The 18,617-nt window shown below is 45.6% G+C and overlaps 1 protein-coding gene across 1 annotated transcript in view; it reads left to right on the plus strand.

Moving 5' to 3' along the window:
- itgb4 (integrin, beta 4) overlaps positions 1–18,617 on the plus strand; it is a 155,626-nt gene that overhangs the window by 10,689 nt on the left and 126,320 nt on the right. The window contains 5 exon segments of the mRNA XM_073026696.1: positions 4,607–4,673; positions 10,881–10,963; positions 12,983–13,075; positions 13,348–13,552; positions 15,561–15,657. Coding sequence (XP_072882797.1) covers positions 4,607–4,673; positions 10,881–10,963; positions 12,983–13,075; positions 13,348–13,552; positions 15,561–15,657 — 545 coding nt within the window.

Raw genomic sequence — 18,617 nt, forward strand, 5'->3', positions numbered from 1 at the left:
AAAGGACACAGTTTTAAGGTGCTTGGAAGTAGGTACAGAGGAGATGTCAGGGGTAAGTTTTTTATGCAGAGAGTGGTGAGTGCGTGGAATGGGCTGTCAGCGATGGTGGTGGAGGTGGATACGATAGGGTCTTTTAAGAGACTCTTGGACAGGTACATGGAGCTCAGAAAAATAGAGGGCTATGGGTAACCCTAGGTAATTTCTAAAGTAAGGACATGTTAGGTACAACTTTGTGGGCTGAAGGGCCTGTATTATGCTGTAGGTTTCCTATGTTTCTATATGTAAAGAGCCAGTGACAAACCTGAGAGGTCACAGTCCTTTAGATTCCAGGAAATGTGGTCACTTTTATAATGCAAGAAATGGGTCAACAGTCTGACAGTACTATGGCATTCAACTAATCTGCTTCACTAATCTACAGACTCACTTTCAAGGACTCTTTACAACTTATCTTCTCAGTGTTATTTTTGATTTGCACATTGGTGTCTGTCAGACTTTGCCTGTGTACATATAGCTTTTCATAAAATTCTATTGAATTTCTTTGTCTCTTGTAAATGCCAGAAAGGGCAACATATACATAAGGAAATTACTTTGAACTTTGACATTTCTTGGATAGGGCACTTTTCAGCTCTCCGAAATAATTTGATGGAATCGGCAAAGGGGAGCAGGCAGGGCCTCCCAGTGCAAAAGGTCTGAGTTTTGCACACACGTTCCATGTTAGGTTCTAAAAACAAGCAGTGGCTGGGATGAATACACAGCCCCAGATGCTTGGGGTTTTGACATATCTGCCACCTACTGATGTTGAGGCTGATTTCATGTTGCTGGGTTCATGGCCAGGATTTATCGAGTGTGGCATTTGTCTGAGTGGAGGATCCATCAGAGTCATTGGGGAAGTGCAATAACAAGCCCTGTGTACTTTGTCACCACTTCGCAGAGAATGCAGCAGGCAGGTTGCTCAGTGAGGTGAGGGGCACCCTCAGCAGCCTCAACCAGTGAGGGGCAGGATGACTGGCATCAGACACAGGCCAGTTCTTTGTCACAGAGTTGGAGCCCACAGTCCTGGATTGTAGTCACCATGTAATCAGTGGACTTCTCATAACTACCCCCAGGAAGAGCAAGATCTCTGTGCAGTCAACAGCACAGTCAGTATCATTGTGAACCGCTGTGTTCAGAATAATGCCTTGCATACCCGGGGATGGGTGCCTGCTGATCTGATCCACTTGTCATGGTATAGGTTAGAATATAGGCACAATGAAACGGAGTGGATTGTCGTGTAAGATTATCAACTGATACTGAATGTTTGTTTACTTGGTAGTGAGAAAACTTCGAAAAGAGAATAGCTGTTATTTGACTTGTACTGTGTATTAGTAATTTGAAATTGAGTATAGCAGAGAGAATAGATGGAGCTGCTTACATACTTGCAGATACTTGGGTACAATCACTTTATTGTAGATCAAGTCTTAGTTACAGTGGAAATTGATGCTTGTAAACCTGTCATTGAATATCTAAGTTCAGGTTTATCAGGGATACAGAGGAAATAGATTGTTGTGATTCCATGTGGGAATTGCTAGAGACCAGAATATGCTTCCAGGCGGACACATCAGGACTTAATCTTTGTACCTTGGAGAACTCATCTCTAGGTTAGTGTCTGAGAAGGAAATCAGGTTCTTAGATGCCCATAGAAACTAATCTCAAATGCCAGTGTTTGGCCTGTATCTCTCTGAACCTTTCCATCTGCTTAAATGTGGATGTTGCAGTATGGAGGGGGTTGTGCGTGCCATCAGATCCAGGTGGTTGGCCCTGCTTGTTGGCAGTGGTCAGAGGGAGGAGGTTGTGGCTCTGAGCTGGGAGACTCAGGATGCCCCGTGACTCAATGCCTCACCCTCAGCCTTTCAACTTCTCTGACCGGTATGTGGCACTTGCTGGCTGTATCAATAAGAACAGTGAAAGTAGAGGAGTGGCTAATTTGCCTGAAAACGTGAAGGTCGATGTGACTGGAACAGATGGTGAGACCACCTGGCTGTTTCCTGCTCGGGTTCTGTCTTCCTGTCACGATCATGCTGATCTTTTACCTCAGTGCCACTTTCCTCCACTGACCACGTACACCCGAACATAGTTACCAATCGATTCCTAGAATATCATCAGCAACTGGGCTGCTACAGTGCTGTGGTAGAGAATTCCCAAAATGACTCACTCTCTGGAAGAAGTAATTTCTTCTCCTATCTGACACAGGTGGTCAGCTCATAATTTAGGCTGCTGTGGTTCCGGATACCTTGTCAAGCTCTCAGAATTTTGCAACGTTTCAAAGACATTGCAGCTTTTTGCTGTATTTGTTAGAGTACAGACCCAGACTGGTTAATTCTGCTTAGTGCGACACAACTCATTCTGCCTCATGGCAGGAGTTCCTCGGGGCAGTGCCTGGGTTGCTGATGATTGTGAACATTCAAGTCTCCTCACAGATCCTCAGCCAGTGAAGCAGCCATGCTGCGTGCAGCAAGGACTGGGTGACGTTCAGGAATGGGCAGGTAGTCTGTGAGCCAAAAAAGGAAGCGCCAGGCATTGCCTATCTTCACCGGGAGAATCTAACCACGGACTCTTGGCCTTCAGTGGCATTACCACCCATGAGTCGTGACCATCACCATCGTCACCAGTCACATAAAACAGTATCTGCAACGCAGCTGGGGCTGGGGACTCAGTCACTTCCCACCATCTACGGGCCCTCACTCTGGTGAAACGGAGTGTACTCTACTCGCTGGATGAATGCAACTCCAACTCATCTAAAATGTAGCAGCCTACATAACTTGCATGCTGTCTCAGTAATCCTTCCCATCACCGCTGAGTATAGCTGCTCCTCTTTGTACCACCCTCAATATGTACAGCTGTTACTCACTTTTTCAAGCAGAGGATGGGGAGCTGATGGAATGAACAAGCAGAGGAAGTGGCTGTGTCTTTGAGAGATCTGGGTCTTACATGGAACTGGGACTAGCTGCGTAGGCACTAGGGCTGGCATGGACTCACTGGGCTGAAGAGCCTGTATCCACGCCGTGTTCTGTGGCTGCAACTTCTATGACAACGCTCCCAAACTTTCAAGCTCTATCACTAAGGATCACCATCACCTGTAGGTTCCACTCCAGATCACACACCATCCCAACATGGAAATACTTCCCAGTTGGTCCAAGTCCTGGAGCTCCTCCTGGGTGTAGCACCGTGGATGCAGCGTCACCAGTGGGACTGCAACAGATTTCCACATGATGTAAAGCTGACTCTGACGTGCTGTGTTGGAAATAATTTAGCAGATTAGTGTCTGGTCTCAGCAATTTATTTGCAAAACGTTTCATCACCATGGTTCTTTTGGTCTGCAAAGTACTGAAGTATGAACAAGCTATTGGACAAGACCAATGTAGCCAACACAATCCAATATGAAGACCATAGCAAATATTACGTTGGCCAAACTGGGTCAAAATTATCAACGAGGATCCATGAACATGAACCGGCTGTAAAGTGACACGATCAGCTCTCCCTGGTCTCTACCCATGAAGATCGAGGGGACAGAAATTCAACTGGGCATCAGTGAAAGCAAGCAAACACGTGAATTCCTAGAGGCATGGATTTCCACAAACAGTTTTATAAACAAACATGTAGACCTTGATCCCATTTATGATGGAATGTGGGCAAAGTTCCATACCATACTGCAGAAAGTTCACCCAACAAGCAATCGCGGTGAGCTTTCCTTTGAGCTGCTGAAATGACATCCGGTCAGCTGACTGTAGAGTATATAAAGGCCATGCTTCTGCAGAACACACTGCAATCAACAACACACTGACCATGTCTCCTTGCGTGGTGATGAAACGTTTGCCAGTAGATACCAAGATCAGCAACCCAACCAGTTTGTTAGAGGTTTTATATTGTGTTGTAGTCATACAGCACAGGAACAGGAATTTTAGCCCACCCTACCCTTACCAAACATCAAACCTGCTCCACATTAATCCCATTTACCAGTCCTTGGTCTTTGATGAGCTAAATACTTAAGCATACTGCCTCCACAACCATTATGCTGTGGTTTGCAACCATTCTCGGGGTGAGAAACATTGCAAATTAATCTATTTTCTTTTCCCTCTCATTCGCTTCCTTATCTCTGAACTCCATCTTTATTTCCCTCTCATTTTTTCTTTTGGTTTATACAGTAATCTGACTTTGAATTAGCTGTTGTGTATTAGACTTCCTGACTAAGACTTTGCCTGCCTCAAGGAAATTTCATTAAGGAGCCACCCAGCTGCCTGGCCTGTTCAGGTTGATCTCAGATGTCTGTGAAGGGCACTGGATCAAAATGGTCCGTATGCAAGACTAGTAAGATGTTTCTGAGCAACTACCTGCGCAGTGAGCGGGGCACACAGAACAGGGTAAAGGCGAATGTGGTCCTGGGGAGAGAAGGATGCATGTATTGGGCGATAAAGTAGACAGTCTTGTCTTTGGAAGTTCATAAGTCTGTTGGGCAAAGGGATTATTTCCTGTTGCTAAACTTTTATTTCATTATTAAAATACAAAATGATAGACTGAGCTCTTATTTATTGAGCAATTGTCCCAGCTTTAACTCTTTGTTGTTTTATAGGAAATGGAGCTGTGGAAGATGTGGTTCTCATTTCTGATTGTCGCTCTGTGTGCAACGGGCTGTCAAGGTAAGAGACTGAGTAACTGTGACTTCCCAGTCCTGGCATTGTTCCAGTGCAGAGCTCTTTGGTGAGCTACAACTTGCCTGTTATGAGCTCTGGCCCAGGCACACCCAGTCTGGCGGACTCCCCCACCATCCAGGTTATTTCCTTTTCTCATTGCCAACAGGTAGGAGCTACAGGAACCTGAAGACCCACACTTCAACGTTCAGCAACTGCTTCTTTCCGACTGCCTTCAGGTTACATAGAAACACAGAAAACCTACAGCACAATACAGGCCCTTTGGCCCACAAAGTTGTGCCGAACATGTCCTTACCTGAGACATTACCTAGGGTTACCCATAGCCCTCTATTTTTCTAAGCTCCACATGTACCTATCCAGGAGTCTCTTAAAAGACCCTGTCATATCCGTCTCCACTGCTGTCACCGGCAGCCCATTCCACACACTCACCACTCTCTGAGTAAAAAAACTTACCCCTGACATCCCCTCTATACCTACTCCCCAGCACCTTAAACCTGTGTCCTCTTGTGGCAACCATTTCAGCCCTGGGAAAAAGCCTCTGACTATCCACATGATCAACACCTCTCATCATATTATACACCTCTATCAGGTCACCTCTCATCCTCAACCTATTCTCATAAGGCATGCTCCCCAATCCAGGCAACATCCTTGTAAATCTTCTCTGCAGCCTTTCTATGGTGACCAGAACTGAGCACAGTACTCCAAGTGGGGTCCTATATAGCTGCAAAGTTACCTCTCGGCTCCTAAATTCAGTTCCACAATTGAAAGCCAATACACCATGCGCCTTCTTAACCACAGAGTCAACCTGCGCAGCTGCTTTGAGCGTCATGTAGACTTGGACCCCAAGATCCCTCTGATCCTCCACACTGCCAAAAGTTTTACCATTTGTACTATATTCTGCCATCATATTTGACCTACCAAAATGAATCACTTCACACTTATCTGGGTTGAACTCCATCTGCCACCGCTCAGCCCAGATTTGCATCCTATCAATGTCCCGCTGTAACCTCTGACAGCCCTCCACACTATCCACAACACCCCCAACCTTTGTGTCATCAGCAAATTTACTAACCCATCCCCCCACTTCTTCATCCAGGTCATTTATAAAAATCACAAAGAGTAGGGGTCCCAGAATAGATACCTGAGGCACACCACTGGTCACCGACCTCCATGCAGAATATGACCCGTCTACAACCACTCTTTGCCTTCTGTGGGCAAGCCAGTTCTGGATCCATAAAGTAATGTCCCCCTTGGATCCCATGCCTCCTTACTTTCTCAATAAGTTTTGCATGGGGTACCTACAAAAAAAAAATTTTTGAAGTAGTTATGAGGAATGTTGGCGAGGGTAAGGCAGTGGATGTAGTCTATATGGACTTCAGCAAGGCCTTTGACAAAGTTCCACATGGAAGGTTAGTTAAGAAGGTTCAGTCGTTAGGTATTAATGCTGGAGTAATAAAATGGATTCAACAGTGGCTAGATGGGAGATGCCAAAGAGTAGTGGTGGATAATTGTTTATCGGGATGGAGGCCGGTGACTAGCGGGGTGCCTCAGGGATCTGTTTTGGGCCCAATGTTGTTTGTAATATACATAAATGATCTGGATGATGGGGTGGTAAATTGGATTAGTAAGTATGCCGATGATACTAAGGTAGGAGGTGTTGTGGATAATGAGGTGGGTTTTCAAAGCTTGCAGGGAGATTTATGCCGGTTAGAAGAATGGGCTGAACGTTGGCAGATGGAGTTTAATGCTGAGAAGTGTGAGGTTCTACATTTTGGCAGGAATAATCCAAATAGAACATACAGGGTAAATGGTAGGGCATTGAGGAATGCAGTGGAACAGAGAGATCTAGGAATAATAGTGCATAGTTCCCTGAAGGTGGAGTCTCATGTAGATAGGGTGGTGAAGAAGGCTTTTGGAACGCTGGCCTTTATAAATCAGAGCATTGAGTACAGAAGTTGGGATGTAATGTTAAAATTGTACAAGGCATTGGTAAGGCCAAATTTGGAATATTGTGTACAGTTCTGGTCACCGAATTATAGGAAAGATATCAATAAATTAGAGTGCAGAGACGATTTACTAGGATGTTACCTGGGTTTCATCACTTAAGTTACAGAGAAAGGTTGAACAAGTTAGGTCTCTATTCATTGGAGCGTAGAAGGTTGAGGGGGGATTTGATCGAGGTATTAAAAATTTTGAGAGGGATAGATAGAGTTGACGTGAATAGGCTGTTTCCATTGAGAGTAGGGGAGATTCAAACGAGAGGACATGATTTGAGAGTTAGGGGGCAAAAGGTTAAGGGAAACACGAGGGGGTATTTCTTTACTCAGAGAGTGATAGCTGTGTGGAATGAGCTTCCTGTAGATGTAGTAGAGGCCAGTTCAGTTGTGTCATTTAAGGTAAAATTGGATAGGTATATGGACAGGAAAGGAGTGGAGGGTTATGGGCTGAGTGCGGGTAGGTGGGACTAGGTGAGATTAAGAGTTCGGCACGGACTAGGAGGGCCGGAATGGCCTGTTTCCATGCTGTGATTGTTATATGGTTATACCTTATCAAATGCCTTGCTGAAATCCATATACAGTACATCTACTGCTCTACCTTCATCAATGTGTTTAGTCACATCCTCAAAAAATTCAATCAGGCTTGTAAGGCACGACCTGCCTTTGACAAAGCCATGCTGACTATTCCTAATCATGTTATACCTCTCCAAATGTTCATAAATCCTACCTCTCGGGATCTTCTCCATCAACTTACCAACCATTGAAGTAAGACTCACTGGTCTATAATTTCCTGGGCTATCTCTGCTCCCTTTCTTGAATAAGGGAACAACGTCCGCAACCCTCCAATCCTCCGGAACCTCTCCAGTCCCCATTAATGATGCAAAGATCATCACCAGAGGCTCAGCAATCTCCTCCCTCGCCTCCCACAGTAGCCTGGGGTACATTTCGTCCGGCCCCGGTGACTTATCCAACTTGATGCTTTCCAAAAGCTCCAGCACATCCTCTTTCTTAATATCTACATGCTCAAGCTTTTCAATCCTCTGTAAGCCATCTCTACAATCGCCAAGATCCTCTTCCTTAGTGAATACTGAAGCAAAGTATTCATTAAGTACCTCTGCTATCTCCTCTGGTTCCATATACACTTTCCCACTGTCACATTTGATAGGACCTATTTTTTCACATCTTATCCTCTTGCTCTTCATATACTTGGAGAATGCCTTGGGGTTTTCCTTAATCCTGCTTGCCAAGGCCTTCTCATGGCTCCTTCTGGCTCTCTTAATTTCATTCTTAAACTCCTTCCTGTTAGCCTTATAATCTTCTAGATTTCTATCATTACCTAGTTTTTTGAACCTTTTGTAAGCTCTGCTTTTCTTCACGATTAGATTTACAACAGCTTTTGTACACCATGGTTCCTGTTCCCTACCATCCTTTCCCTGTCTCATTGGAACGTACCTATGCAGAACTCCACACAAATATTCCCTGAATATTTGCCACATTTCTGCCCTACATTTCCCTTAGAACATCTGTTCCCAATTTATGCTTCCAAGTTCCTGCCTGATAGCTTCGTATTTCCCCTTCAATTAAATGTTTTCTTAACTTATCTGTTCCTATCCCTCTCCAATGCTATGGTAAAAGAGACAGTTGTGATCACTATCTCCAAAATGCTCTCCCACTGAGAGATCTGACACCTGACTAGGCTCATTTCCCAATACCAGATCAAGTACAGCCTCTCTTCTTGCAGGCTTATCTACATATTGTGTCAAGAAACCTTCCTGAACACACCTAACAAACTCCACCCCATCTAATCCCCTTGCTCTAGGGAGATGTCAATCGATATTTGGGAAATTAAAATCGCCCACCATGACAACTCTTATTATTACACCTTTCCAGAATCTGTATACCTGTCTGCTCCCTGTGTCCATTGGGTAGTCTATAAAAAACACCCAGTAGAGTTATTGATCCCTTCCTGTTTCTAACTTCCACCGAGAGAGAGTCAGTAGAAAATCCTTCCATGATTGCTCCTTTTCTGCAGCCGTGACAGTATCTCTGATCAGCAGTGCCATGCCCTAACTCTTTTGCCTCCCTCCCTGTCCTATCTGAAACATCTAAAGCCTGGCATTCTAAGTAGCCATTCCTGCCCCTGAGCTATCCATGTCTCTGTAATGACACAACATCATAGTTCCAAGTACTGATCCACGCTCTAAGCTCATCCACTTTGTTCATGATGCTTCTTGCATTAAAGTAGACACATCTCAAACTATCGGTCTGAGAGTATCCCTTCTCTATCACCTGCCTATCCTCTCTTTCACACTGTCTCCAAGCTTTCTCTATTTGTGAGCCAACCTCCATTTCCTCCATCACTTCAGTTCAGTTCGCAACTCCCAGCAATTCTAGTTTAACCTCTCCCCAGAAGCCTTAGCAAACCTTCCTGCCAGTTTATTGGTCCCCCTTGGATTCAAGTTTTTGTACAGGTCACTCCTGCCCCAAAAGAGTTCCCAATGATCCAGAAATCTGAATCCCTGCCCCCTGTTCCAATCCCTCAGCCACGCATTTATCCTCCATCTCACTCTTTTCCTGTACTCACTGTCACGCGTCCTTGAATTCATCTGAAAGGCCCTGATTCTATCTCCGGCTACATTACTTGACTAGTGGACTACTTGACAGATAGACCTCAGTATGTGCGGTTGGGAGACTGTAGGTCTGACACGGTGGTCAGCAGCACAGGAGCGCCGCAGGGAACCGTACTCTCTCCGGTCCTGTTCACCCTGTACACATCAGACTTCCAATATAACTCGGAGTCCTGCCATGTGCAGAAGTTCGCTGATGACACGGCCATAGTGGGGTGTGTCAGGAATGGACAGGAGGAGGAGTATAGGAAACTGATACAGGACTTTGTGATATGGTGCAACTCAAACTACCTGCGTCTCAATATCACCAAGACCAAGGAGATGGTGGTGGACTTTAGGAGATCTAGGCCTCATATGGAGCCAGTGATCATTAATGGAGAATGTGTGGAGCAGGTTAAGACCTACAAGTATCTGGGAGTACAGTTAGACGAGAAGCTAGACTGGACTGCCAACACAGATGCCTTGTGCAGGAAGGCACAGAGTCGACTGTACTTTCTTAGAAGGTTGGCGTCATTCAATGTCTGTAGTGAGATGCTGAAGATGTTCTATAGGTCAGTTGTGGAGAGCGCCCTCTTCTTTGTGGTGGCGTGTTGGGGAGGAAGCATTAAGAAGAGGGACGCCTCACGTCTTAATAAGCTGGTAAGGAAGGCGGGCTGTGTCGTGGGCAAAATACTGGAGAGTTTAACATCGGTAGCTGAGTGAAGGGCGCTGAGTAGGCTACGGTCAATTATGGAAAACTCTGAATATCCTCTACATAGCACCATCCAGAGACAGAGAAGCAGTTTCAGTGACAGGTTACTATCGATGCAATGCTCCTCAGACAGGATGAAGAGGTCTATACTCCCCAATGCCATTAGGCTTTACAATTCAACCGCCAGGACTTAAGAACTTTTTAAAAGCTATTATTAATGTTTTTTGAAATAGTGATTTAGATGCATATCATATTTTTTACTGAGTTAAGTATTGTATGTAATTAGTTTTGCTACAACAAGTGTATGGGACATTGGAAAAAAAAAGTTGAATTTCCCCATGGGGATGAATAAAGTATCTATCTATCTATCTACTTCAAGCAGCTTGGAACTCCCCAAGCAGATCGGCATTGCAGAGGAGTTCATTTCCTGGACCCTACATCACCTGCGGCTGTGGGTGGTAACTGCGAGGTGGGAGGAGCTGATCCTGGAGAAGGCATGGCTCAGAGACCGGGGAAGCAACAGAGAGAGGGCTGGTGAATATGTGAACAGAGGAGGTGATCTGTTGGGAGGAGCACCAGGAGTGGGCGTGGTGACTGGAAGGGAGGGGGTGACAAGCAAAAGCAGGGACAATGACGAGAGAGGCTGATGAGAAGGGGAAGCGATAGAGGGAGGAAGGTATGTACAGGTCAGGTGGGAGGTGAACCAGAAGGGGAATGGGGAAAGAGTTGGGATGGTACAAAAAGAGTTTGTCAGTCCACTCTGTAAATACCTTTCTTAGCAACCTTGCCTATGTGGTGGACATACCTTAGTTGGGTTAGATTCAATCTATATCTTTGCCTTGGGTTTTCCTGACCTGAGCTGACTCTCTTTTCTCTTCAGGCAATTACTGCACTGCCAGTCGATCAAAAACCTGCACTGAATGTATCAGAGTGGCTGCGGACTGTTCGTACTGTGCTGACAAGGTATGTTCCCCAGATCCCAGATCCATTCCTGAGCCACAACCGGCTCCTGGCTGTAGTCATGAACGTCACATTGATTCTACCCATTCCTGAGCCACAACCGGCTCCTGACTGTAGTCATGAACGTCACATTGATTCTACCCATTCCTGAGCCACAACCGGCTCCTGGCTGTATTCATGAACGTCACATTAATTCTACCCATTCCTGAGCCACAACCGGCTCCTGGCTGTATTCATGAACGTCACATTGATTCTACCCATTCCTGAGCCACAACCGGCTCCTGGCTGTATTCATGAACGTCACATTGATTCTACCCATTCCTGAGCCACAACCGGCTCCTGGCTGTATTCATGAACGTCACATTGATTCTACCCATTCCTGAGCCACAACCGGCTCCTGGCTGTATTCATGAACGTCACATTGATTCTACCCATTCCTGAGCCACAACCGGCTCCTGGCTGTATTCATGAACGTCACATTGATTCTACCCATTCCTGAGCCACAACCGGCTCCTGACTGTAGTCATGAACGTCACATTGATTCTACCCATTCCTGAGCCACAACCGGCTCCTGGCTTAGTCATGAACGTCACATTGATTCTACCCATTCCTGAGCCACAACCGGCTCCTGGCTGTAGTCATGAACATCACATTGATTTTGAAGAGTTGTTACACCTGCTTTGAACCAGGTTTCTGATCAAGACATTTAAAAGAACATGAGACATACCTGTTGCCCTTAGTAGCAGTACAATGGTTTGCAAACAGCAGGCTGTGACGTTGAATCGACGACAAAGTCATTGTGAAGAATCAAATCGTCCGACTCTTTCAGCCTGAAGGGTCACAGCAGAAGCTGTTGGACAAAGCTGCTGTCAGGTCCTTGTAAAGTCATACACTCACAGGGGCAGCAAGGCATGTGTAGTAATGTTGGATATTGTATCCCACTTCTCTGATGCCATAAAGCTGAAGCCAGCCAGGCGGCATCTGTGGAGAGCAAAGGAGGGTTAGTTTCAGGTGAACGAGAAGAGAAAGGTGGCTTAAATTGCAGAGGAGCAGAGAGCGAGAAAACGGAAAGATAACGATAGGGTGTAGAGCGAAGTTGTGCAGGTAACACAAATGCTTTCAGTGCTGTCTAGTTAATAGGTGAACTGGAGCACACGGAGACAAAGTATGCAGGAACTTGAGATACAGAGCATAGCATTGGCTGGAAATACCCAAAACAAAATCAGTCAGTATCTGTGAGAGAGAAAAGCTGAGTAGTAACTGGAACTGGACAGTTTTGACACAAACAGGACTGGCTGGCTATCGGAAATGGTTGAGTTTAGTGTTGCAACGTGCCAAGATAGAAGATGTGGTGTCGGATAAGGTCAACGTGTTTTCCATCAGATGGTGAAAGGACTTGATCTGAAACTTCCTCCCAAACCTCTCTCTCCACAAATGCTGTCTGACCTGCGGAGTGTTGCCAGCGCAAACTGTTTCCGTGATACTGAGGCCAATGTGATACTGTCCTGGCCCCGATCATTAGCTCACTGTTGAAGTGTGTGTAGCACTATTGGTTTGGGGATGGGGTTGTTGGTGTGAAGCGGGCTGGGAGAGAGATTAGATGAATCAGGCAGAGGAGCAGTTAGTGGTGGGGAGTAATTCGAACGGCTGAGTCAGTGACCTTCAGCTTCCATCCCGTTCTACAATTCAATGGAAAAAGAACTGAAGCTGGAAGGGTCAGTTTGGCCCTTCAAACCTGCTCCACCATCCAGAAAGGACTTGGCTAATATTTTCCCTCTCCCCGCGACCCTCAGTTCTTCTATAATGTATGCTTTCCTTGTGAAAGTCATTTGTGGCTGTGATGCTTCACATTGCATTTAGGGTACATAAACTCGTGCACATGACAACAAACGTGACTTCGACGATGGGGAGCAAGAGGCAAAGTCACTGTCATTGTGTGACAGGGTCAGAGGAAAAGGAGGACAAGGGGTCACTGGAGATATGATCTGAAGGCTGCAGTAACTGGTCTTTTTTGTTCCAAAGGATTTCAAGTACCCGAGGTGTGACCTACAGAGCAGCCTGAAATCTTCTTGTACTAACATTGTCACTATGAAATCCAAGGTGGAGATACAGCAAGTACGTTTTTTCACAAAGCATAACCTGTGGTCCCTAAGCAAAGAAAGTAAATGCAAACGCTTTTGCTCCATCTCTCCTCTTTCCATTTCTCTCTCCTCCTCAATCCCCATCTCCATATACCCCCTCTTTCCCTTCCCTTCCCCTCTCCCCCACATGCCCCCCCCCCCCCCCGAGCGATTCTCCTTTTATAATAGTGAGTGCGGCTCAATGTGTATCTCTTCCCTGAAGTATTTTGGAAGGCAGGGCGGAAATGCTACTCTCTTCTTGTACAGGCCGTTAAGATTGATACAAGTCAAAAACGCACCCAGATCTCACCACAGCGAGTGACCATGACCCTAAGGGCAGGAGAGGAAAGGACCTTGGACTTCGAAGTGTTCCAGCCACAGGAAGCTCCAGTTGACCTCTATTTCCTCATGGACTTCTCCAACTCCATGGAGGATGATTTGGACAATTTGAAGAAACTGGGTCTCCAGTTGGGTGAGTGTCAAATGTACAGTCATAGCATCTAAAAATACCTTTTCATCTCAACCTGTTTGAATCCGCCAAGATGCCCCTCGAAGCTAGTCCCATTTGCCCCTGGTAGGCCCCTATCCCTCCTGAAGCTTTCCTATCCAGGTATCTGTCAAAGTGCATTTTACTGTAAATGTCATTAACATACCTGCCATAATCTCCTATTCTGGCAACTCATTCCATGTTCCACAAGCCCATAAGATGTAGGAGAAGAATTAGGCCATGGGGCCTGTCAAGTTCTTCAATCATAGCTGATTTAATTCCAAGTCCATTCTCCTGCCTTCTCCCCATTATCCTTAACCCCTTGCCAATCAAAAACCTATCAATCTCTCCTTTAAATACACCAAATGGATTGGTTTTCATAATCCTTTGTGGCAGCAAACTCCACAGATTCACCGCCCTCTGGCTGAAGAAATTCCTTCTCATTTCAGTTTTAAACAGATGTTTCATTATTCTGATGTTCTGCCTTCAGATCTGAGACTCTCCAACTAATGGAAACATCCTTCCCATGTCCATTGTATCCAGGTCTTAGATCCCCTCTCATCATTCTGAAGTCCATCAAGTCCAGGCCCAGAGACATCAAACATTCCTTATTTGTTAAACTTTTCATTTCTGAGATCATACGGACCACCCTTTGGGTGAAAATTTTGCCCCTCAGTTTCCTAATAAATGTGTCTCCTTTCACCTTAAACCTGCGCCCTTTAGTTCTTGATTCCCAGTCCTGAGGGAATGAGTGCGCACATTCACCCTATCTATGGCTTTATTCACTTCTGTGTGAGCCCAGCCCCTCGGCTCACCCTGAAGGTACCGAGTCTTGAGCTTCTGGGCTCAGTTAGGTTCACTTTTTGGTGGGCCATGGTTACCTCTTGTAGAATGGACTAGTGTAATCAGCAGGGGCTTCACGCGTGGGTCAGGGTCTTCACACAGCCCACAAGTAGACCACAGCTTCCCAGCTCAGTGTCCCTTGGACCAGAAGTTTGTAATTAAGTGCCATTCCAGAACTGTGACCTATCCGTGGTTCCAGCACAGCCCCAAGGGGTAGCTATCCCATCATAGGTATTTTAACATTTGGCTGAACTGTTAGGCCACGACCTCTTCTGTCAGTTGAGTACCACAAATTGAGTGACGTGATTTTAGCCATTTGGTGAATATTGTTTATTCCATCACTGTGATCAGGCCATTCTCTCATTGCTGTTTGAAGAAATGATTGAAGTGTATCATAGTAACAATAATAGTAATTACTTTATTGATCTCGAGTGGGAAATTCTTTTGTTACAGCAGCAGCATTTAAAAACACCTAGTGGTGTGCAGACTAAGCTAGTAATAAAGTACAGAATAATGATATACACAATAATAAAGTACGAATGTGCAATAACGTATGAAATAATAAAACCGACTACCGTACTGTGAATTTAAAGAGCAAACACGAGGAAATCTGCAGATGCTGGAAATTCAAACAACAACACACACAAAATGCTGGTGGAACACAGCAGGCCAGGCAGCATCTATAGGGAGAAGCGCTGTCGACGTTTCGAGCCGAGACCCTGACGGGCCCGAAACGTCGACAGCATTTCTCCCTATAGATGCTGCCTGGCCTGCTGTGTTCCACCAGCATTTTGTGTGTGTTATTGTACTGTGAAGTGTGTTCTCCTGTCGCACAGAGACGAACTGTTATATATGCTTATTGCATTTGGAAGGAAAGATTTCTGTAATGATTCAGAGCTGAATGAGTGGAAAGGGTGTTTCACTGCTTATTCAGTCGGTCATGGGGAGGTTGTGCCAGATTGTCCATAATGGATAATAGTTTGTTTAGTGACCTCCTGTCCATCACTAACTCAGAAGGTTAAAAGCACTAAATCAACAGGTTTGACATTAGAGTATTGGGGCTCCCAGCGTTATGAAAAGGGCAATGTATGTACACACACATCTTTCTTTACTTCAATACTAACATTAGTGTTCTGTTTGTATCTGACAGCTGATGTGGTGAAGAACATGTCAAATGACTACACCATCGGCTTTGGGAAATTTGTAGACAAAGTGACTGTTCCACAGACAGATATGAGGCCATCAAGGTAAGACTGAGATTTCAGTTACAGCACATCCTTAGAACATTGTGACTGTGTGTGACTGCATGTATTTTGTGTGTCTTCTGTGTGTTTCTCGCGTGGCTTTCAGCAAACAAAATTGCTTAATTCCCTTCTGTGGAGTTGAACACATTACAGCCGGGGGTGACCATCCAACTAACTTCCTCTTGAGACGAGCAGAGTCAGCACCACGTCCACTAATCTGGGGAAAGGACGGGCCAATGGCACCAACTCTCAGAGAATCTGCTGTGTGATTCAGTGGTTATGGAATGATGGGCTCCAAGGACGTTTCTGGAGGAGAGAAACTGCGATAGGGAATTCCCGCGTGTAGGGTAAGATACGCAGAAACCATGAGACGTAGGAGCAGAATTAGGCCATTTGGCCCATCGAGTCTGCAGCTGATCCTGGATCCCGCCCAACACTTGACAGCGGTTCAGCAGGCAACCCCACACTCCCTGTTATCCTGGACTCTGCTTGGAGAATCAGGGCTTGTGACTTCCCAGAGAGGGAATGAGATCAAACACAGGCAATGGGGCCAGCTCAGGTAGACTTGGCATGGGCAGGTTGGGCCAGAGGTCCTGTTCTCTTGCTGTATCGAAGCCCCATCATATTGCAGCATTCCCTGGACCATTCAATGTTCCTAACTGCCCAGCCCTCTTGCTCAGCTCTCTGTCCTTTCACCTTTTCAGCATTATTCAAGGGGTGCTCTTCTGAAACGCCCCCGAGTACATGAACGATGCTTCATAAATGCATTGTTCTTAAACGGAGTGACGGAGAGAGGCTGTGGCTGGAGTGTGTAGTCCAAATGTTGGAATTGTAACTGAGACTGGAGAAGGGGAGGAGTGAGTGGGGCAGATTGAGCAGTGAGAGAGCAGTAGAGACTGTGGGTTGTCAGGAAATGTATAGTAGAGGGGGCTTGATCCAAAAGCAGTGCAGCAGAGACAACTTGGCAGTAGACGATACGTTACTAATAAACTGCAAAATAACAAGCCACAAGAGAGAGCAGAGACTTAACGCAGCAAGACAACTGAAGGCTAGGAGCAACTGGTTCATTTGACTGAACAAGTATTGTGGATGAGGGCTGGGTTTAAATCTGCTCAGATGATCATTTAGAAATGAGTGGCAGGTTATCCCTGTGGGATTGGGAGGTTGCTGCCTGTGAACACAAGATCACAAGACAAAAGAGCAGAAGTAGGCCATTCAGCCCATCGAGTCTGCTCTGCCACTCCACCATGAGCTAAACTATTCTCCCGTCTAGTTCCAATTTCCGGCTTTTTTCCCAATATCCCTTGATACCCTGACTAATCAGATACCTGTCAATCTCCTCCTTAAAAACCTTCAATGATTGGGCCTCCACAGCTGTATGTGGCAATGAATTCCATAAATCCACGACCCTCTGGCTAAAAAAATTTCTCCTCATCTCTGTTTTAAGTGGGTACCCTCTAATTCTAAGACTGTGACCTCTTGTCCTGGACTCACCCACCAAGGGAAACAGCCTTTCCACATCTACTCTGTCCAACCTTTTCAACATTCAAAATGTTTCTGTGAGATCCCCTCTCATTCTTCTATACTCTAATGAATACAATCCAAGAGCCGATAAACGCTCCTCATATGTTAGTCCCTGCATTCCAGGAATTATCCCAGTGAATATTCTCTGAACTCTCTCCAACATCAGCACATCCTTTCTAAGATAGGGGGCCCAAAGCTGCACACAGTATTCCAGATGGGGTCTCACCAGTGCCCCATAGAGCCTCAACACCTCCTTGCTCTTATACACTATTCCTCTTGAAATGAATGCCAACATAGCATTCGCTTTCCTTACTGCCGATCCAACCTGGTGGTTAACCTTTGGGGTATCCTGCATGGGTAGCGAATGGAAGAAGGTGAGTACTAACGAGGGGAAAGACAGGAGAATGGCATCGGGCTGGTAGAGAAATGGGTAAATAAGGAGGAAGGAATTTTATGAATTTTCTGCTAAGATGTGACAGAAACAAATGAGATTGTAGTTATTGTTCTGCAACTCCATGGTTAATGCAATAACCAAAGACAAACTGTGTTAATAAACATTGACAGGGTGTGGCACGAAAACTTTATTACTCTGTCAGAACATTCTTGTTCAGTCTGAGCCAAGAGCTGGTTTATTGGTGTCTCTCAATTACAATAGAGAGGCAGACTGGGTAACTTTCGATCAATGGCTGCTTTGTTTTACTCACAGTCAGCAAAGATAGTGAGTCACAGGCACAATGAATAAACTGGCTGGCATTTCCAAATCACCTTGCACTCTTGCAGCTACTTGAATAAATCTGTCTCAATGTTCATCATGGAATGACCTTGTTCCTCTCTCCCTTCCCCCTCCCTGTTCCTCTGCCACTCCCTCTCCTTTTATCTGCATACCCCTCCACACCCCGCTTTCTCTTCTGTATCCACCTCCCACACTCTTTATGTAAGTGTCCCCATCTCTAACTCGCTCTCTGTGGTTGTTTCACCTTCCTCTTATCTGAATTCCTCTATCACTTCATTCTCTGCCTCTCACTGCACACGCTCGCCCTTCCTATCTCTCAACACATGAGCATGCTTTGTGAAGCCACGTCTGTATTTTTCAGTGAGATGGCCACAACACAATGTGATCCTATCCTGCCTCTACTTTGCAGACTCTTTGTGTCGTCACAATCTGCCAGCCAACGGCAGCAAATTTTCCTGCTACAGCCTCAGTCATCCATGTGGTTTGTAAGGGGTTGAAGCCCAGCACTGGTCCCTGGGACACGCCAGTGGTTACTGAAAATGAGCTCTCTTTCCTTCCACTCTGTTAGTAAGTTCCCTGTCTCCTCATCGTTCATGTCAATATATTATCCCAACCTCACAGGTTCGTATCCTTGCAGTAGCTTTTTATCTCATTGAATGCTGTCTGGAAATCGAGGCACACCGTATCCACATCACTTGTTACACCC

This window comes from Hemitrygon akajei, chromosome 22, assembly GCF_048418815.1.
Source record: "Hemitrygon akajei chromosome 22, sHemAka1.3, whole genome shotgun sequence".
Taxonomy (NCBI): Eukaryota; Metazoa; Chordata; class Chondrichthyes; order Myliobatiformes; family Dasyatidae; genus Hemitrygon; species Hemitrygon akajei.